Source organism: Prionailurus bengalensis, chromosome C1 (genome assembly GCF_016509475.1).
Source record: "Prionailurus bengalensis isolate Pbe53 chromosome C1, Fcat_Pben_1.1_paternal_pri, whole genome shotgun sequence".
NCBI classification, from domain to species: domain Eukaryota; kingdom Metazoa; phylum Chordata; class Mammalia; order Carnivora; family Felidae; genus Prionailurus; species Prionailurus bengalensis.
The window spans coordinates 124741980-124764168 of NC_057345.1; the positions used below are offsets into that span (position 1 = coordinate 124741980).

Consider the following 22189-nt stretch of genomic DNA (forward strand, 5'->3'; position numbering starts at 1 on the left):
TATACGTTTGCTTGCTTGGCACAATCAATGAGGTCGGCATACCTTAAAACGTATGTGTAATTTTCTTCCATTTCATGCCATGTGGGTACAATCCACCGTCCCAGTGTAGGCTGAATTTCTATCAACCTTGATAAAACTTACCATTCTTTAATTTCAAAGACCATTGATTTGGTTAACAAAGTAACATGGACTAAATTATCATTTTATGGCTAACTTTTATTTCATTGTTTAAATTCTGGCTAATGTACAAAAGACTGCTGCTACTGTGCATTTCTGTTTGCATGAAAACATGCTTGACCAGCATTTCATGTGCAGGAAGCAAACAACCCTCCCTGTTTTGGGGAAGGGACCCCTTGACATCGCCACCCTCTTTGCCAAGACCTTACCTGTTCAAAAGTTCCGTCATAAATGTATCTTTCGTTGAACATGTGACAGGGCTGGGTCTACTTCTTGGTTCAAACTTCGTTTGGTCATAGATGTCTTGTGGGGTCTTCAAATTATTTTTGCTTTGTGAACTATTGTCCGGACTCTGTGCCAACCTAGTGTTCCTGGCAAGCTCATTTTCCATTTTACACTGCAGCTCAGGCTTCTTTTTCTCTTTTTTTCTCTCCGATTTTAGCTGTTTGTTTCCAAACCCCAAACCTTTTGCATCCTTTTTTTCCACTTTGGTTTTGGAGACATCCATTTTCTTGCTACTGAGAGCTGGAAGTCGACTCCTCCGAAAACCAAACCAGCTGGCTAAAGAAGGCCCCGGCTTTGGCTTCGCTTCCACAGAGGGGGACTTTGTTTGCACTTGGCCCTTTTCCACGTTTTCCTGAATGCACAACATGACCTTTTCTTCAATTGTGGGTGAGAGGGGGGCTTCGGGGCTCACAGCACCAGTCCTGGTTGTAGAAGTATCTGGACACCTTCCAGAAGTTTCTAGCTTGGAGGTCCTGCTTGTTTCAAAACTGTGTGGACGCTCTGTCCTCCCCGGATTCTGCGGGGCTCGTGGGCAATCTGTTGGGGCGGGTGGGCATGTGTAGTGGTCACTGTTTGGTTCCTCAGGGACAGCCATGGTGGGACATCCTCCCTCTGCATAGCCCTGCTTGTCTTCCATTCCACAGGGGGCAAGGAGCCCTTCAGATGTTGGAGGGACCCTCAAAGGCAACTTGCTTGGGCTCCCATGCTGGCTACTGGGGCTGCTGCCTGCACTCCCTTGGGAGCCTTGCCTGGTGGAGAGATGTCCCAGAGGCCTCCCCACGCTGGGGAGACTGTCAGACATGGGAGCAGAAGGAGTCTTGTTGGGTGAGACTTCCGCGGAGGAGCTCTGTCGGGTGAGGGAGTTGCCTCTCTCAGCGGTGTTGGTAATAATCTGAGTTCGAACTTTGCCTGGCCCTTCCATGGGGGGAGTAGGGGGCTTGTCACCCGAGTGAGCACTGAAACTCTGGCTGCGGGCTTTGGCTCCATTCATGCCTAGAGCTGGTTTTAAGTGTGGCTTATTGGAGGAAAGGGATCTTTTCACAGCCCTGTTTTCTACCCCATCTTTTCCATCAGCCCCAAGGATGCTATTATCCAATGACTCTGGCATTGCCGTTTCCAGGGGAAGCCCTTCAGCCAAACTGCCTTGTGCCTGAAAACACAGTGGAGTCACAGTTCTTTCTCCCACTGTGGTCTCCATGCTCACTGGATTCCCAGCATCCTCTGGCTTAGCCTTGCTCACAGCCACAGAACTTTTAGAGGCTTCGTTCAGACTGTCTTTTTCATGTTTCCCTGGCACTGTAGAACTTTTCCTGAGCAATTGGGGAGATTTCATGAGAACTCTGAGCCCAACCGGGAGGCGAGTTTTCAGCCCTTTCTCTTGAGCGCTTTGACAACCATGTGGGGTGTTATGGCTTTTGGAGGAGGGTGATGATGAGTGACTGTTACCCTGAGATGATGGTGACTCATTCGCCCCTAAGAAGGCAGGCTTGGGTGAGGTGGGGACACAGTCATTCATTTGTCCTTTTCTTCCTGGGGACACACTTTTGGGGGACGATATTTCCAGTGGCTCAGGGGCTGAAGGACAATTCTTGGGAGTCCGTAACCCTGTGTCTGCTTGTGTGATCCCAAGCGTTTGGTGAGGTGGGGTTCTGGGGACACCTCTCTTTGGAGAGACCTTTAGGGGCCCTGGGGCCATCACAGCAAATGAGCTGGTTGGGGTATGAGCGGAACATCTGGTTTGAATCACTCTTTCTGTGGAGGGCAGAGGGTGAGTGAAGATAGGCTTTTTGAAGGCCACAGAAGGTTTCTTCCCTGGCACTTCTGTCATGATCTGATTAGAAGAGATAATAGGAGCAGAGGATCCCTTCAGAGGTGGGGATTTGAATATGGTCCTTGCTGTTTCATTGGGGACTCTGGTGTCGGGCTTGGCAGATGAGGGTGGTGGCACATAGTCATAACTGGGCCTGATGAGAAGGGAGCCTGACCTGTCTGGAGGGGGTGGGGGGGAAGGTGATTTCATCCCTGCCTCTGGCCCAGGGTCACAGTGTTTGTCCCTCGTCGGGGGTTCTCCATTGTCACCTGGCTCATTGAGGGGCCTTGGCAGTAACTGTGATGCTGGAATCTGACTCTTGGAGCACTGGACCCAATCCTTTCTGCTGGACATTTTGGAGCCATGAGGAAGTTGGCCAGGGTGTTTTGGAATGTGTGAATCTGGCTGCAAATCAAAAAGGGGTGCTGGGCCCTCAGTCTTCTTGAACCGTGAGAGCTTCCCAGGAGCTAAGGCTGGTGATTTTTCAAGAGACACTGGGCCCGATGAGGGCACTCTTGAGGAGAGTTCAGGCTCTATCATTTTTGATTTCTGAGGTGAAGACTTGCCCCTGGCAGGGATTTTTGTCAGACTTTGTTTCTGATAGATACCCATGGACACTGAAGACCTAGAATTACTCTGGCATGACACAGTGAGTGTTGGCTTGTCCGGTCTTGGTCGCTGAGTATTTTGTGTGACTGTCCTGGGGCTGAAAGAGCCAGTGGGTGCCACAATAACATTATCTATGTCATCTTTTGGAATGTTTTTCTCAGTTTCCTCTTCGGGTCTCTTCAAGAAAGTGTAGTCTCTTGCTGCAGCTCCTGGCTGTAAATGAGCCATTCCCTGAGGTAAAATTTCAGTGTGTTCTGCCTTGGGTCCAGTAGGGGCCGGATTGATGGAAATTTCATTTCTGGTAACAGTGACAAAGCCAGTCTGGTGAGAGCTGAATTCAATGGGCTCGCCATCTTCCGCGTCAAATATGACGGTAATGCATTCTTCTGAAGAAGTCCTTTTTACAACCCTTTGCTGCTTAATGAAGCTAAACGTCTTTGGTCTACTCTCTAAGGGGATGGGCACTTGTTTTTCCTCCTCATCAGGAGACCCCAGTTGAGATTTTCCAAATCCCATAAGGATGTCCAGATTCTCCATGGATCTGTCAGTGTCAGCAGTCAGTGACAAATCTGAATGGCTTTTCTCGTCACTGCTACCGATGTGCAATTCATCAAAGGCTTCATTGTCATCGGTGTCTGAAAGCTGTAGACTGAGAGCCACACGGCCCTGACTGCGTGGCTCCCTCTCTCTCTGTACTTGAGGTGCCTGCACACTTGGGCACAGCATCCTCTCCAAGGGGCAGTTGCTGGCACAACTGGTCCAATTCTCAGGCCTTTCCCTGGGGTAAACTGAGGACATACCTTCTGTAAAGTGTTTTCTATTCAGCTCCCAGCCAAATAGGCTGTCAGAAACACTGTGGGTTAATTTATGACTGTGCAGCCTGCAGCCCTGGTTTGGAGCTGCCTGGAGCAAGGCTAAGGAGGAAGAGTCCTCATCAGCATCATCGTGGGAATCTGTGTCATAGACAAATGTCTCGTGGGGCTCCTTGCTGGGGCTCCTCGTGTCAGTTGGTTTGCAGGGGGGATACCCCTTGATGCTGCTACTCTTAATTCCTGGAGAATATATTCCTTCATTTGAGTTCATGCAATCTTTATAACCCCATTTTGTTATCACTGACGGGGGTTCAAGTAACACCTTTCGCTTCTGTAGCTTTCTTAGTCCTTCCAAAATGTGACTTTCCTTGATACGAGTGGGAGGTAGTTCATCTGTCGGACTAGCGAAGCCACTTGGGAGCGAAGAGTCAATACTTAGCCTTTTATCCCAGTTTTGTGATGATTTCTAGGAAAGAAAAGTACATGTCAGACATCACTGAATCACGTGGATCACAACTACAAAAAGGAAAAGTCCGTGATTAGACTTGATTCTGGTGGTTCAGTATTCCTCTATAAATGCATACCTTAATTAATTAATGCTAATTAATCATTAACTATGCAGCAAATCTCTGCTTTGCCAGCTTCTGAGCTAAGTAGCCCATGATGTAATAAAGTAGTAGATAAGGACCCTGCCCTCAAAGAGCAAGCAAGCCAGCAGAGGAGAGGAGACTTGACACAAGTAACCAGAAGTCAAGGGGGCAAACGAGGAGTATGAATGTAGTAGGAACTCCAGAAATTCAGAGAGAGGTCAAACCCCTGTTTGGAAAAGCCATGAGAGGCATATAAGAAAATTTTTGGGGTGTGTGTGTGTGTGTCTGTGTCTGTGTGTGTGTCTGTGTGCGTGTGTCTGTGTTTCAAACCTCCCTAGCCCCTAAACAAAGGATGAGTTTGCCTTGGCTGAAACCTGGGGGAAATGATCTCCAGGTAGAAGAAGTGGGATGGCAAAGACAAAAATAGTGAAGATATGTTGAAGGTGCACTTAGGAAATAATCAGAAGACAATATGACCTCATTGTACAGTATTTACAAGAGGTAGAGTGGGTAAATGGAAAAGCAAGTTGGTCCCTATATTAATGGTCCCTTCCATTCTAAAATATGATAGTTCTGGGTCTTCATAACTTTCTTTGATAGAAGGGGAACATCTGTGAAACACATACATACATCTAACAGTGGGACACTGGCTGATAGAACACTATAGTAATGATTTACCTACTATGAAAGGTCAATTTTCTGTTCTTCATACCATCCCAAATACTAGTGCTAATTTTGACTAAGAATGACACAGAAAAACCATTCTATCCTACACAGACCTTCATATTTCTCAGAGTATTGCTAACCAGAAGTGGAGGGCAGAAGTAGAGAAGTAGCATTTACTGACCATCTGCTGTGTAGCAACCACTGGAACAGGGCTTTGATTTAATATTCAGAACAACACCATGAGGGAGACATTATCAATTCTGTTTTACTAGGGAGAAAACTGAGAGGCAGCATGGTTAGTCTGTTTAAGATTACACATTTAAGGAAGAGTTGGAACAAAGGTTTCAAAAGCTCTGATTTCCAGGGCTTTTCCTGGGACTTGGTTCCAAAGTAGCATTGTGGAGATTCTAACCCAGGCAGGCTGGCTCTCGAGCCTGCATACCCATTGGCAATGCTATGTGACTGGAGCCAAGTCTCTCGGTTCTCTTCTCTATATTGTCAATGTCATAATAGAGATCATACATAATTGTAGACAATCTTCACACCCCTCGCACCCCTCTCTTAAATGGAACCTGAAGAGTTTTATCGCATACCAAGACTCAGAGAAATCGGTGGGATTTGGGCACTGACCTCAGTCTTTTTTTTTTTTTTTAAGGTTATATGATTAAAGGTGAAGAATTTCTATGAGTGAATCTGGTGGTTTCAGATGTGTGCTCTGTGCCCACCTTGCCTAACAGTGCAACTTCTCTTGGCATCTCCATACCAGCTGCCCCCGCCCATAACTGACCACAAACCATGTGCAGAGGTTGAAAAAGTGTCAGAAACTTCATGTTGGAGCCTTGGCTTTTTAGTAATCTGTGAACATTTGCTTACATCTAAGACATTTCCATTAAAATTACTCTTGCTATCTACAACACATGGTGTTTATTTTATCTGTTATTTGTTGATTGTTTTTAAGTCAAATTATTTATTTTCTTCAGAAAACTCTCCAGTATCAGAAGTTGCTGTGGATAGATGCTATTTGGTGATGCCTCCCCTTTCCTCTCCTTTTTCTCTATGCCAGTAAAACTTCTTTGGAAATCAGGAGAAATCCCATTAGTGAGTTTGGGTATTAGAGACCAACCAGTGGGAGGGCTGCCCCTCCTTGGGTTTCTAAGAAGCTCCATGATCCTGATAGTCACATTCACAATAAGAAGAGAAGCCAGGCAGAAGTACTCTGCAAGAGCTTGAAAAGGCAGATTTGTTAAACCCATAGAAGATGTGCTCAGCCGAGCTCCTTCTGCCTCTTTAAAGCCTGGCTTCCTGAGGTTGGATTCATCCCAGGGCCAGTGGCCATAAACCTCCCAGGGCCCAGCTCTCCATCCTGTGGAAAACCAATTGAGGAATGTGGTTAATCTCACAGGATGGAGAGCTGGGCCCTGGGAGGTTTTATAGTATTCAGTAATTCAGTAATTTTTATATAGTAAATATATAGTATTCAGTAATTCAGTAATAGTATAGTATTCAGTAACATGAGAAAAGTTTGGAACAATCTGGAAACTTGAAAAAAAAGCATGAATCTTCTATAGGAGAGATGAGGGAGGAGCTGGCATTTCCACAGGCAGCTTCATGTTGTGCCTGGAAAACAGCTGCTCTGGGAGGCAGTGCAATTGGCTGAAGGATGCCGCTGATAACATAGGGGCCTAGGTTCCACGTCCATAGTCTTTTTCTATTTCTTGACTGGACAATGGTTTCACACAACTTTTTTTTTTTTAATAACATTCTTGGTATTAATGTAACCAGTCCATCCCAATAATTTGAATAATATTTCAAGCTTGGCTGATTCAACAGGGCCACGACAGCAGAATGGCAAAGAGTGAAAGTTCTGGAACCAACTAACCAGCTCTGCCACTTACCAGCTATGAGATCTTTGGCTAGTTATTTAATTTCTCAGCAGCCCAATTGCCTCATCTGTACAATGGGGGAATAGGCAAACCTACTTAAATAGGCTCTTATGAGCACTGAATGAGCTAATACTTGTGAAATACTAAAAGAGCTGGGTGGCACATGGTAATTATTCATGAATTAGATCCAGATTCCTCCATGCAGAGCAGCCTAATGCATCTCTTGCAGGCTTCCTTTCTGTTTCTATAGAAAAGAATATTAAAAAAAAATTGTGAATTATGAAAGAGCCATTGGTCACATATTTATTATTATGCAAGTTATTATTGTAGTCATGTGAAAATTCATAATACATGACTTTATTATGTAAGTTAATACTAAATGAGTACTTGGTACATGGTAAAAACTGTAGAAGTTTCTTAAATAATATAAATTTAAATGTCTTTATGGGCTGGGTCTAGTTTGCTAGGTCCTTGAAAACTGGGACTATGTGAGATGTGACAGGTGTGCTGGTACTCCAATCCATTCTGAGTCAGGACCTTATGAAATCCACAGATGACAGTCACTTGAGTGTGTAAAAATTACATAAGAACCTAATTTCTCCTTTCTCAGGGAAGAGGTTTCCCTAAAAGATCAAGGGTTGCTCGAATTGTAAGAATTTCAGGAAAAAGAAAAGAAAAAAAGGCAAGGCAAGGCAAAGGACGAAAAGACAAAGGCTCTGAGGGGGGAAGGGAGGGAAAGGGGGAGTGAAGAGAACAGAGCAAGGGCTCTGGAGCCAGTGACAACCACAAAGAGAGGGAACATTCCTGACCATCTTCCCAGTTTGTTAAGAGCCAGGCTCCAGCAGCCATTATTCAGAACTTTGAACATCTACTCAGAAGGAACAACTTTGATAATATATACATGCTGTATTAGGAATCTGAGTCCAAGGGAATAAGCTCTAAATTCCACTTTGAAATTTTTTTCTGAGTTCTTGTTCAGAGTATGACAAAGCTACTCCCTCACTATTATTTTCTGGCAGTTATGGAGCCCTCCTGGCTTCTATGCTTCCAAATAATAAATGGGAGTTTACGCATATGATAGGAAAATGACCTCTGAAACTTCTGATTCAGGGTTTCCATTGTTGTGTACTTTCTGCTTTTCTTCAATATGGGGAAAGGGCAGAAGTAGCTCTTCCACACCCTCTGCTTATGGCAGCCTGCACAGATGCTTGTTCGCTTGTGAGGGCCCACCTAGCAGATGGGAGGCATCCAGCAGCAGGAGTTACCTAACAACCTGGTGAAAAAACTCCCGGCATCTAAGTCAGCGCATGCCTGCCTCCAGTGGAGCCACAGTCCCTGTCATCTACCATGGTATTTTCTCTCTCTGCCATGCCACCCTCCAATTTATAGTCAATTAGTGCTTTATGAGGCTATAAAACTGAGTAAAGGAGGTCAATATAATACATGCCATGCTTCAGTAGTAAATTCCTACAAAGCTAATGATACTTTGAAAACTTTCGGCCATTTATTCTGAGATGATGTACCATCCTCCCTATCATCTGGGAAGAAAACAACATTCACTTTGAGTTCTCAAGGGATTCTTAGTCGGGGATGGCTTGGCCAGTGGCCTTGCTCACTGTCATTTGCAGTGGGCATTAGCAAGTCTTTCTGAGCATCGCAGCAATAGAAAGTGTCCATAAAACTAATTGGAAACATCTGAGTTGGCCTGAAACATCGTCACTTTCATTAGGCCAGGGCTCTGGGTTCCAACTTGATATGAATCTATGAGCTTGGTGGGCTCCAGCAAAGCACAGAAGGAAACTGTCTTCTTCCTCCCAACTCCCCCCGCCAATGCTGTCCAAGTCATTTGGGTTAAATCATCCTTCCACCCCTCACTTGCTGTGGGACTTCTGGCAAGTAACTTAACATTTCTGAGTCAGCTTCCTCTCCCATATAATGGAGGAAATGAGATCTCCCCATATAATTCTGTGAGCATTAAATGCACAGGTACTCAACAAATGGTCATTCTCTTCCCACTGTCCACCTTCCTGCCAGAAGAGGATTCTTTCCTGGCTCACTCTGATGCTAAATTGTCTCAAAGAGGCCTTACCCTTTTCCTGAGGTTCTTTCCATCATGCCATGTGTGGGAGGAGCCGCTGGAGTTCTCACTGCAGGTGCTCGAAAGAGACAGCTCACTGCTGCTGCAGCTGTTTCGAGGACAGAGATGACCAGGGATGACGATCCCCAAACCAGGGCATTTCAAAGCAGGGGCTCCTGATTTTGCATTCGGCTGGCATTCCTAAAAAAGCAGGACAGCTCTGAGCTAAGGCTTTGCTTAGGGGACAGTAAATACCAACTTGACATCACAGTGAGGTAGAAGCAAATGTAGCCTAGTGCTTAGAAGGATAGCTTTTGGGGTCAAACAGCCTAGAGGTCCAAATCTTGGCTCTGCCTCTTGCTAATATACTAGGAGGAATTATTTAATCCCTCAGAGCTACATTCGTTCTTAAAGTGAATAATGATACTATTATCATTACTGCCTACCTTATAGAGTTACCACAAAGACCAAATGGGGTTCTAGATTAGAAGCATATCACACAGTACCTGGCCTAAGTAGGTACTTGATTATGACGAACTGCCATCACAATGGCAGAAATATCACAATGGTAGTTTCCCACTTTCTCCAGTCAGATGGGTCAAATAATCAGATCCATATCAAGCCATGACCAATGGCACAAAAGAATGAAGACAGAGTAGCATCTTTGGCTGTAGGGTTCAAGAGCATGACCACTACACTGGGAGTTTAGTGACCTGGATCTCAGGCTGCATGTTGCCCCTGGCAGGAGACACTGAGTAAAGAAAGCATTTAACTTCCATGCACCTCAAGGTCTTCCTTTGTGTGTGTGTGTGGGGGGGGGCAGTTCCACCAGATTGTTCTCCTGGCCCCGCACACAGCATCATTCTGAGTCAGGAATTAAATACCCGGGAAGTCATGTCTGGTGGCACATCAAACTGAGGAATTAGGAGGTACTGTTGGAAAGGTTATGGAACTTTCAATATCATTTGGCCGTCTAAATGGTAAAGGCTGCCACATCAACTAGATCTGGGTTCCATGCCGAAGACCCAGGTGGGGGCACAGGTGACAAAGTTGTAAACATCTAAAGCACATCCTGACAGCCATATTCTTGGCCCTAATGTAATAGATGAAGCTCCATGAGCTGGACAAGCTAAATTAATTTAGCATCCTGATCACGAGAAGAAAGTCTCTCCATTACCGTCTCATTCCACTCTCCTATCTATATAAAGCTTTGTCTCAGAAGCTCTTTGATGGGGAACCATCTGTCTTTGTGTCATTCACGGAATGGCAAAGCCTCTTACTTATGCAATTTATTGACACTTTATGGGTGCCTTTATTACCTGAGTACTTATCACTGTTCTCCAAATGCAATTCCAGCTGACAGTGACTAAATCCCCACTGGAGGAAGGAAAGGCATGCTGTTCTGGGAGTACTCAGCGAACATGCTAACCCCCCGCATAAGTACAAAGGGTATATTTAATTTCCCCTCTAATCAATATCCATAACGCTTAATAAGGTTAGGTTTTCAACATCAAGCATTTGCCTGCTATCAATACTTCATTTTTGCTGCATAACAATCCCTTTAAGTGATCTAAATATGCCAAGAAATTTTACTATTCCATCCCCCACCCCCGAAATTTGGCTCTAAATAGCACTGAGAGGAGAAACTAGTCTAAAAATTCAGCATTCAGCAGTATCTGTTGATTTATGACCTTGTTACTGCTGCATGTAACTTACTTAAGGAGAGTTTATTATTTGTACCTTGACAGATGTCTACAACCAGTAGTGCTATTGCATAGGTTGCCTGATATCGACACTTGGGCCACTGCGTACATCTAGGACAAATTTTCAGAAATAACACATTACACTCCCCTTCTACGCGTGCACTTTCCTATTTTCACCATCCCCAAACCTCTTTCATATTTTTTTGCTTGAATAAGCAGGGTGGTGGTTTTATTTAGGACTGCCTCTGCTCTGACAGACTGGTCTGTTCTCCAGAGGGAGACTGTGACTGTGTCCTGTGAGACCATCCAGATCTAAATTTTTCTTTTTTCTTTTCTTTTCTTTTTAATGTTTATTCATTTATTTTGAGAGAGAGAGATCTGGGAAGAGGCACAGAGAGAGGGAGAGAGAGAATCACAAGCAGGCTCCGCATTGTCATTAAGTAGCCCAACATGGGGCTGGAACTCATGATTCATGAAATCATGACTTGAGCCGAACTCAAGAGTTGGACACTCAACCATCTGTGCCACCCAGGTGCCCCTGATATAAATTTTTCTAATGGCCCTTTTCACACTCTGCATGGCTTTTGGTTACCGTTTGTACTCTACCTTTTCTGGAAGCACCGAAACTTCCATGATTTCCCTCTGTCTTTCCCACCTATTCCTTCCTACTATACCTATCAAAATTATATCTATTTTTACAGCTCAACTCCATTCCCAGGACACTTTTTACAAATAAGCATCCTTGCCCAGTTGTTTCCCATGTGTGTACCTCCTGTATGGATGCTGGATTAAGATGACAGGGAATTTAACCTCAGAGCTACCAAAGGGAGGAATTGCTGCATCTGCCTTTGACCATGAACTTGAGATGAGGAGATGTGATGGAGCATACTTCAGGGAGGTGGAGAAGACCTATTACTGTCATATAGAGGCCGGTGGGGTTGGGGGTGCTTAAGCAGAGAAGTATCTTCCAAGTCAGGCTTCTCATACTTCAATGTGTACATGTATCATCTGGGATCTTGTTAAATGCAGATTCTGAGTAATTCAGAGGTGGAATCTGATGTGTAGTATTTTCGACAAGTTCCCGGGTGCTTCTATGCTGCTGTGCCAGGACTTTGAGTAGAGGGTCCCTAGGGGAAGGTATGAAAGAGGTCTACCTCTGATGTGGGTTGCTTGGTAGCAAGTTGTATTACCACACGGCCTGACCTGGACTTTGGAGCAGGATGAAGGGAATGGTCTGAGCCTACCCATGGACCAGTGCAGTGGGGAGAGACTATGCATATGTGTGTAGAGGGGTGGGGGGGTGAATTTACAGGCTAATTCCTTAAAAGAAGAGGAAGGGTCAGTCCTCCATATTGGATATTCTCCCATATTTACCCCACATTAGACAATCAATATTTGAAGTTAATAAGGGACCTAGAATCTCTTACATCATGGCTGCAATGCGAGCTCCTTTTTCCTGAAGTCTCCTTCATCAGCAAATGATTATCAAGCAGGATTATCCACTCCAGTGAATAACTAACTGTTGTGTGGTTGAGTGCTTGAACTCTAAGGCCATTTATTAGGTTTAAACTCTGGCCCTTCCACTTGCTAACTCCTTAACCTTGAGAAAGTTATTTAACCACTACATGCCTCAGTTTCCTTATTTGTAAATGGAGATGATGAAAGTACATATCATACAAGATCACTGTGAAATCTGGACAGCCCCTGGCATACAGCAATGCTTAGTAACATTTAGGTGTTGCTACTATTATTTTTTTTATATACATGTGTCTTGACTCTCAAACTAAATCACAAGTTTACAGTCTCCCTAAGAGACTCTATGTTATACTTTCTTGTGGTGCCAGTATTGTCTGATACCTTGCACACAGGAACCGCACTGAGCAACAGCCAAAAGTGTGGGTGCCCTTTATTTCTGGGAATTATTGATAGGAAGTTCTGGAGAGATATACTAGCAGATACTGCTCTTTGTTATCATTCCCCATCTTTGCCACGGTGTTCTGTGGCTGTGGCATAGTGTTGATTATGAAGAACAGAAGAGCACTAAACAGCAGGAATCTTATCATTGCCCCAATACGGTTGGTGGGTACTGTGGTACATGAATTTTATATATTGTGGGATTTCATCCTCACCACGATTCTCAGAAATAGAAAAGAAATATCATTATGCTCATTTCTCAGATGGGGAACTTGAGGCACAGTGGCATTGCTGTCTTGCGTAAGGTTACCAAGCTAGTACAACATTCTGAAGTCAGGCCCACATCCTAGCCATTATTCTATGGCACCAAGTAAGGACCTTAACAATAAGCAGAAATCCTGGACATATACAGACCATAAAGTACCCAACAGGGAAGAGATCTAATTAGCAATAGATGATTATTATTAAAAATATTTTTGGCCCAAAAAATGTATAGTGGTTTCCACTGTAACATTATCTTAATTATGTTGACTTCATTGCCAAAATACACCCCTTTTGCACTAGTCGAAATGTTTTTTTCTCATTGTGTATTTTAGATTACTACCTTGGGTGACTCATGCTTTAACATCCTTAGTGTGAGAAATACAAACAAAATCTGTAATTAAAAAAAAAACAAATAAGGAGAGAGGACTGTCTACCCTAGAGAAACCGGGACAACCTGAGGGGCCATAGGTGGGTGATTGTGAACTAGGGGAGATAAAACGGGCTGTGTAGGCATGGAGAGGAGGGATCCCCTTCTGCAGAGAGACAAAGGGAAGAGAAATTGTGGCTGGGGAAGCATAGGACTGTATCTGGACAACACAAAAAACATCAGATCGGGATGGAGAGAGATCCCATCTGTAACTGCAGGTTAGAGGATCTCTAACTGCAGATCCCATCTTCGGACTGGGGCTGGTTGCCCTGTTCATGCACCTGGTGAGGAGGGAGCCACCTCCGGGTTCGGTGGCAGATCAGGGGCACGGTCCGCAGCAGGAGAAACCGGTCCCCTCCCCTGAAGTGCTGTGGCACAGGACAAAACCAGCCAGGACCACATATCAGGAGGCGCTTCCCCAGTACCGGGGTGCACAGAGAGGGAGTTTAAATCCCAGCCAAGCACCAAGGCCACAGAGTCGGAGGAGTGAGACAGACAGCCTAGTCTGTGCCCATGGCATAGTAAGGACGGCTTCAAAGGAGTGATTTGGGACACCAGGTCGTGGAGGAGACACTGGGGGGTTGCCATTTTTCTCCCACCACCACCAAGGTGGGGGTCTCAGGGAACTGACCTCGGGGCCCAGTGGAGGTGGGACCTGTCTACACCAAACCACGCCCCTCCAAGCCAGGTAACCATGTATCTACTGGAGTGGGATAGACGTTGTGGAACCAGACAGACCCCCTCCTCCAGACCAGTGCTTCTGCATTGCCTGGATTAATTCTAGGACAATTCTCACTATATAGATATATTCTTCCTTCCATTTCTCCTTCTTATCTCTTCCCTCCTCTAGGCTGGTTACTATGGCTATTGGTTTGTTTAAATGGCCATATTTAATCCATTCTCTTGATACAGGTTCTTCTTTACATTCCTTTCTCTCTCTCTGGAATAATCAACCAGTACAGTTTCTCTGTCTGGGTAACTTTACCTTCGTTTCTTTTTCCCCTACCTCCTTATTTTCCTTTGTCTATCTCTGGATTAAGCCTTTTAGTTTCTCTGCCTGGTCATTGTTCATTTTTTCTTTTTCCCCGCCCCTGTCATTTCTGTCTTTGTGTGTGCTCTTCCATCAGCACTGCCCCCACCCTGTTCTTTACTTGTAGCTCATGTTTCTGTTTTTTTGCTTTTGGATCGTTTTTAGTTTTTTGATTTTGTTGGTTTGTTTTATTGGTTTGTGTGTCTGCATGTTTTTGTTTCCTGTTTGTCTGTCTGTTTTCCTTTCCAGGGCTACTTCAAGGAACAAATCTAAGTATACCTGGTAGAGGGTCCAAAACATCACTACAAGTAGGGAAATAAAATAACCAAAGTCACAACACCAGAGAGCAAGTAACACTCTCCAAAAAACACTTACTGAAGGGCCAGGCCCTGGACAGTGTATGACCCTCTTTAATATAGCAGTGCTCACAGGTGCAGACCACATAACAAACTTTTAAAACTCATAAGGGACAGAAAACTAGCCAAAGTGATGAAACAGAAAAATTTTCCTCAAAAGAAATTCCAGGAAGAAATGACAGTTAAAGAATTGATCAAAAAAGATATAAGCAACATAGCTGAATAAGAATTTAGAATAATAGTCATAAAATTAATTGCTGGGTTTGAAAAAAGCATAGAATACAGCAGAGAATCTATTGCTGCGGATATCAAGGGACTAACAAATAGTCATGATGAATTAAAAAATGCTATAAATGAGGCGCAAAATAAAATGGAGGCAGCCACAACATGGACTGAAGAGGCAGAGGGGAGAACAGGTGAATTAGAAGATAAAATTATGGGAAAAGAGGAAGCTGAGAAAAAGAGAGATTAAAAAAAAATCCAGGATCATGAGGGGAGAATTAGAGAACTAAGTGATTTAATCAAATGGAACAAAATCCATATCATAGGAATTCCAGAAGAAGAGGAAAGAGAGAAAGAGGCTGCAGGTGTGCTTGAACAAATCATAGCTGAGAACTTCTCTAATCTGAGGAAGGAAACAGGCACTGAAATCCAAGAGGCACAGATAACTCCCTTCAGATATAACTTGCATTGATCTTCTGCACAACATATCATAGTGAAACTGGCAAAATACAAGGATAAAGAGAGAATTCTGAAAGCAGCTAGGGATAAACGGGGCTTAACATATAAGGGTAGACACATAAGGGTAGTAGCTAACCTATCTACTGAAACTTGGCAGGCCAGAAAGGAGTGGCAGGAAATTGTCAATGTGATGAACAGGAAAAATATGCAGCCAAGAATCCTTTATCCATCAAGCTTGTCATTCAGATTAGAAGGAGAGATCAAGGTTTTCCAAAACAAACAAAAACTGAAGGAATTCATCACCACTAAACCAACCCTATAAGAGATCCTAAGGGGGACTCTGTGAGTGAAATGTTGCAAGGACTAAAATGTACCAGAGACATCACTACAAACATAACCTACAGATATAACAATGACTCTAAACCCGTATCTTTCAATAATAACACCGAATGCAATGGACTAAATGCTCCAATCAAAAGACATAGGGTATCAGAATGGGTAAAAAAAGCAAGACCCATATATTTGCTGTCTACAAGAGATTCATTTTAGACCTGAGGACACCTTCAGATTGAAAGTGAGGGGATGGAGAACCATCTACCATGCTACTGGAAGTCAAAAGAAAGCTGGAGTAGTCATACTTATATCAGACAAACTAGACTATAAGTTAAAGGTTGTAACAAGAGGTGAAGAAGGGCTAATGCCCTAATTACAGGGTCTGTCCATCAGGAAGAGCTAACAATTATATATGTCTACGCACCAAATTTGGAAACACCCAATTATATAAAACAATCACAAACATAAGCAATCTTATTGATAAGAATGTGGTAATTGCAGGGGACTTTAATATTCCACTTACAACAATGGACAGATAATCTAGACAGAGAATCAGTAAAGAAACAATGGTCCTGAATGATACATTGGACCAGATGGACTTGACAGATATACTTAGAACTCTATATCCCAAAGCAGCATAATATACTTTCTTCTTGAGTGCACATGAAACATTCTCCAAGATAGATCACATACTGGGTCACAAAACAGCCCTCAATAAATAGAAAAGAATTGAGATCATACCATGCACACTTTCAGATCATAATGCTATGAAACTTTAAATCAACCACAGGAAAAAGTCTAGAAAACCTCCAAAAGCATGAGGTTAAAGAACATCCTACTAAAGAATGAATAGGTCAACCAGGCAATTAGAGAAGAAATTAAAAAATACATGGGATAAACAAAAATGAAAATACAACAAATTAAACCCTTTGGGATGCAGCAAAGGCAGTCTTAAGAGGAAAATAAATTGCAATCCAGGCCTATCTCAAGAAACAAGAAAAATCCCAAATACAAAATCTAACAGCACACCTAAAGTAACTAGAAGCAGAACAGCAAAGATACCCCAAACCCAGCAGAAGAAGAGAAATAATAAAGATCAGAGCAGAAATAAACAATATAGAATCCAAAAAAACAGTAGAGATCAATGAAACCAAGAGTTGGTTTTTTGAAAAAATAAACAAAATTGATAAACCTCTAGTCAGGCTTCTCAAAAAGAAAAGAGAGAGGACCCAAATAGATAAAATCACTAATCAAAATGGATTTATTACAACCATTCCCTCAGAAATACAAGTAATTATCAAGGAATACTATGAAAAATTATATGCCAACAACTGGACAACCTTGAAGAAACGGACAAATTGCTAGACACCCACACACTACCAAAACTCAAACGGGAAGAAATAGAAAATTTAAACAGACCCATGCCTAGTAAAGAAGCTGAATCAGTTATCAAAAATCTCCCAACAGATAAGAGTCTTGGACCACATGGCTTCCCTGGGGAATTCTACCAGACATTTAAAGCAGAGTTAATATCAATCCTCCTCAAGCTGTCCCAAAAATATAGACATGGAAGGAAAATTTCCAGACTCATTCTATGAAGCCAGCATTACTTTGATTCTAAAGCCAAACAGATACCCAGCATCAAAAAAGAACTACAGGCCAATATCCCTAATGAATGTGGATGCAAAATTTCTCAACAAGATACTAGCAAATTGAATTCAACAGCATATAAAAAGAATTATCTACCATGATCAAGTGGGATTCATTCCTGGGCTGCAGGGTTGGTTCAATATTCACAAATCAATCAATGTGATACATCACATTAATAAAAGAAAAGAACCATATGAACCTGTCAATAATGGACATTTGACAAAATACAGCATCCTTTCTAAATAAAAACCCTCAAGAAAGTCGGGATAGAAGGAACATACTTAAGCATCATAAAAGCCATTTATGAAAAGCTCACAGATAATATCATCCTCAATGGGGAAAAACTGAGAGCTTTCCCTCTGAGATCAGGAACACAACAGGGGTGTCCACTCTCACTACTGTTGTTTAACATAGTGTTGGAAGTCCTAGCATCAGCAATCAGACAATAAAATGAAATAAAAGGCATCAAATTGGCAAAGAAGAAGTCAAACTTTTACTTTTCACAGATGACATGATACTCTACACGGAAAAACCTGACAGACTCCACCAAAAGTCTGCTAGCACTGATACATGAATTCAGCATAGTCGCAGGGTATAAAATCAATGTACAGAAATCAGTTGCATTTTTATACACCAATAATGAAGCAGCAGAAAGAGAAATAAAGAAACTGATCTCATTCGCAATTGCACCAAAAACCATAAAATACTAGGAATAAACCTAACCAAAGGTGTAAAAGATCTGTATGCTGAAAACTATAGAAATCTTATGAAAGAAATTGAAGAAGACACAAAGAAATAGAAAAACATTCCATGCTCATGGATTGGAAGAATAAATATTGTGTTAAAATATCAATACTACCCAAAGCTATCTACACATTCAATCTAATCCCAATTAAAATTGCACCAGCATTCTTCTCAAAGCTAGAACAATCCTAAAATTTGTATGGAACCATAAAAGACCCCGAATAGCCAAACTAATATTAAAGAAGAAGACCAAAGCAGGAGGCATCACAATCCCAGACTTTAGCCTCTACTCCAAAGCTGTAATCATCAAGACAACATGCTATTGGCACAAAAACAGACATATAGACCAATGGGATAGAATAGAGACTCCACAATTGGACCCACAAAAGTATGGCCAACTAATCTTTGACAAAGCAGGAAAGAATAGCCAATGGAAAAAAGACAGTCTCTTTAACAAATGGCGCTGGGAGAACTGGACAGCAACATGCAGAAGAATGAAACTGGACCACTTTCTTACACCATACACAAAAATAAAGTCAAAATGGATGAAGGACCTGAATGTGAGAGAGGAAACCATCAAAACCCTAGAGGAGAAACAGGAAAAAAACCTCTTTTACCTCAGCTGCAGGAATTTCTTAGTCGACACATCTCCAAAGGCAAGGAAATTAAAAGCAAAGATGAACTATTGGGATCTTATCAAGATAAAAGCCTTCTGTGCTGTAAAGGAAACAATCAACAAAACTAAAAAGCAACTGATAGAATGGGAAAAGATATTTCCAAATGACATATCAGATAAAGGGCTAGTATCCAAAGTCTAAAATAATTTACCAAAACTCCACACCTGAAAAAAAAAATCCAGTGAAGAAATAGGCAGAAGACATGAATAGACACTTTTCCAAAGCAGATATCCAGATGGCCAACAGACACATGAAAAGATACTCAATGTCACTCATCATCAGGGAAATACAAATCAAAACCACACTGAGATATCATCTCATGCTGGTCAGAGTGGCTAAAATGAACAAATCGGGAGACTATGATGCTAGAGAGGATGTGAAGAAATGGATCCCTCTTACACTGCTGATGGGAATGCAAACTGGTGCGGCCACTCTGGAAAACAGTGTGGAGGTTCCTCAAATAATTAAAAATAGAACTATCCTATTACCCAGAAAGAGCACTGCTAGGAATTTACCCAAGGGATACAGGAATGCTGCTGCATAGGGGCACTTTTACCCCAATGTTTATAGCAGTGCTTTCAACAATAGCCAAATTATGGAAAGAGCCTAAATGTCCATCAACTGACGAATGGATAAAGAAGATGTGGTTTATATATACAATGGAATACTACTTGGCAATGAGAAAGAATGTAATCTAGCCATTTGCAGCAACATGGATGGATCTGGAGGGTATTATGCTAAGTGAAATAAATCAGGCAGAGAAAGACAGATACCATATGTTTTCACTCATATGTGGATCTTGATAAACTTAACAGAAGACCATGGGGGAGGGGAAGGGAAAAAAAGTTACAGAGAGGCAGGGAGGCAAACCATAAGAGGCTCTTGGATACTGAGAACAAACTGAGGGTTGATGGTGGGTTGGGGAGAGGGGAAAGTGGGTGATAGGCATTGAGGAGGGCACTTGTTGGGATGAGCACTGGGTGTTGCATGGAAGCCCATTTGACAATAAATTATATTTTAAAAAACGAATATGGATGAAAAAAAAGGAGAGAGACAGAGTGAATGAAGGCAAGAGTTTCTTGGATATAAATTGCACACTTAAAAAATTCCTGACCTTAAGGCCATATTATAGATTGGAAGGCATTAAGGTCTTCATGAATGTTTAAAGTGACAGCATTCCACTGAAATTTAATTCCAATCTAAATTGAGAATATTTACCTTTGATATAGAATATCCTATCTACATTGATAAAGTTATACAACAAAATCAAAAGCCAATTATCCACAAATGTTCATCTGTCACTGTTTTAAGCCTAACATTTTTCATTACATATTTATTTGGCTCTTGTATTTTTCAAGTTACTTTCTTTATGTCAATGAGAGTTAAAAGCCATGCTGGTTAAAGTTTTGCCAAATAAGCACAAAGCTAACCCTAGCTAAAAAAAATGTACAGCCCATGAATTTTTAAAAGTTCATACATAATATATCATAAAAGTAGGATGAATAATATAGGACATGGGCTTTAATAAAAAGCTCCTTGACCATTTCTCAGAGACTTTGAGATGTAATCAATACCCAAAAAGGTATCTTGGGGACAAAGTCAAGATTTATGGTATTTTTGCCAAGAGTGACACTTTCTGCTTACTCTATCAGCTGGGGGACATAATATTGAATTTCAGAGAACACAAGAAAGGAAGGTATTTTTATCTGCCTGACAATGCTTCAAGGATGCGCTTTATGGTTCACTTGTGACATCATATTTGATGGAAGGAAAATAACCTGAACAAGCATTCTGAAGGCAAGAGGGAAACTCACATGAATCTCAACATCAGTTCGTGACTGCGTCAGACTTCGGCTTCTTTCCACGTCTGAGAGCAAATCTCCAGATGAAAGATCTAAGATGCGTGAGTGAAGTTTCTAGGTAAAAAGCAGAAATGTTGCACAGTGGTGATTTAATTGTTTGTTTCCAAATCCTGGCTTGGCCAGCTAAATCTCAAAGGAGTTGACATTTCTCGATTAGATAATACATGTCCTAACCCAAAACGTTTATTCTAGTTTATGAGCAAGCCATATGTATGTATGTGAAAACTATAGCTTATAAATAGTAATCACACTCTCACTGTCTGTCAGTTGTGCTGGAAAGTATTAGTAGGAAAAAATATGTAGGAGGAAAAATGTGAATCATCCAATACACTTACTGGCTAGTATGAAAAATAACTTTCAATATTCACATTAGAAAACAATCACCATGTTAACCTTATTATGTTGAATAGTGGTTAAAATCTGAGCAAATAATTATAAAAGTGACCTTATTTCTAAACAGCATTGATCTTGTAAAATCTTCCCTTGGATACATTTTAACTCAAAGTCATTAATGTCATCTGTTAGGAACAATTAATGTGAATAGAAAATAATTGCATCTGGGAGCTGGGGACGTGGAGGATTTTGCGCATTAATATTCACATGCTATTTGATTATATACTCAATTCTTTATTTCAGCTTTGCTTGGGAGGCCTGCTAAACCAGGGACATTTCACTATATTAATCTTTATACTAATTACTAAGGCTTTTCTGTGGACATTAAATTTGATCTGTTTAATTGCAAATACAATAAAACTCATGATTTATGTCTAATGTTTCTGCAAGGCTGATGACATTTTAAAATGGTACTTGTAGCCTGGTTTGTCTTGGTTACAACTTTTGTGACTTCAGACACTAAAAAATCGAATTGAGTAAGTAAATAATGTGGCTAGGCGTGCCTCCCTCACCTCTGAAAAGTTTTTCAATTACTTTTTCTCCCTGGAAAGGCCTTGCTGCATACAGATGTTGATCCAGGAAATGTCTGAGCTTCTGTGTCACTAATTAGTGTTAGGATCATCTTAGAGTACAGGGGTGGCCCCACCGGTCACTCTGTTCTTGCAGATGTGCCATTGTCAGCAGGGACCCTAAACTCCACTAAAATGAGACACATTCACTACGTTCTCCATTTGACTCCCCTCGGACTGAACTTGCATGACAGCCCCTATGTATGTGGTTAGTTGGCCACTCAACGAACATGCCTTCAGCACCTGCTGGAGGATGAGCACTGAGGTAGAACTGTGCTGCATCCCTCAGCAGGAGGGCATATTTTCTATTATGGATCATTGTCCTCCTTCCCAGTGAAGCTCTAAATCACTATTTTCTTCAAATCAAAAAAAAATAAGTTTTTAAAAAATGTTTATTTATTTTTGAGAGAGGGAAGGAGAGAGGAAGACACATAATCCAAAGTGGGCTCCAGGCTCTGAGCTGTCAGCACAGAGCCTGATGCAGGGCTCAAACTTACAGACTGTGAGATCTTGACCTGAGCCAAAGTCAGATGCTTAACTGACTGAGCCACCCAGGTGCCCCTAAACTCTATCTCTACCCCCATAGTGGGGATTGAACTCACGGCCCTGAGATCAAGAATCGCATGCTCTACCAACCTAGCCAGCCAGGCGCCACCCGCCAACCCCCCCCCCCCCGC

General features: G+C 42.2%; 1 protein-coding gene across 2 annotated transcripts in view; it reads right to left on the reverse strand.

The window, feature by feature from the left end:
* NCKAP5 (NCK associated protein 5) overlaps positions 1 to 22189 on the reverse strand; it is an 890605-nt gene that overhangs the window by 105587 nt on the left and 762829 nt on the right. For both annotated transcript variants that reach the window (XM_043576610.1, XM_043576611.1), the window contains exons 11-13: positions 20503 to 20604; positions 8922 to 9110; positions 387 to 4159 (exon numbers count right to left, since the gene is read on the reverse strand). In XM_043576610.1, the coding sequence (XP_043432545.1) occupies positions 387 to 4159; positions 8922 to 9110; positions 20503 to 20604 (4064 nt within the window). The remainder of the gene's footprint in view (positions 1 to 386; positions 4160 to 8921; positions 9111 to 20502; positions 20605 to 22189) is intronic.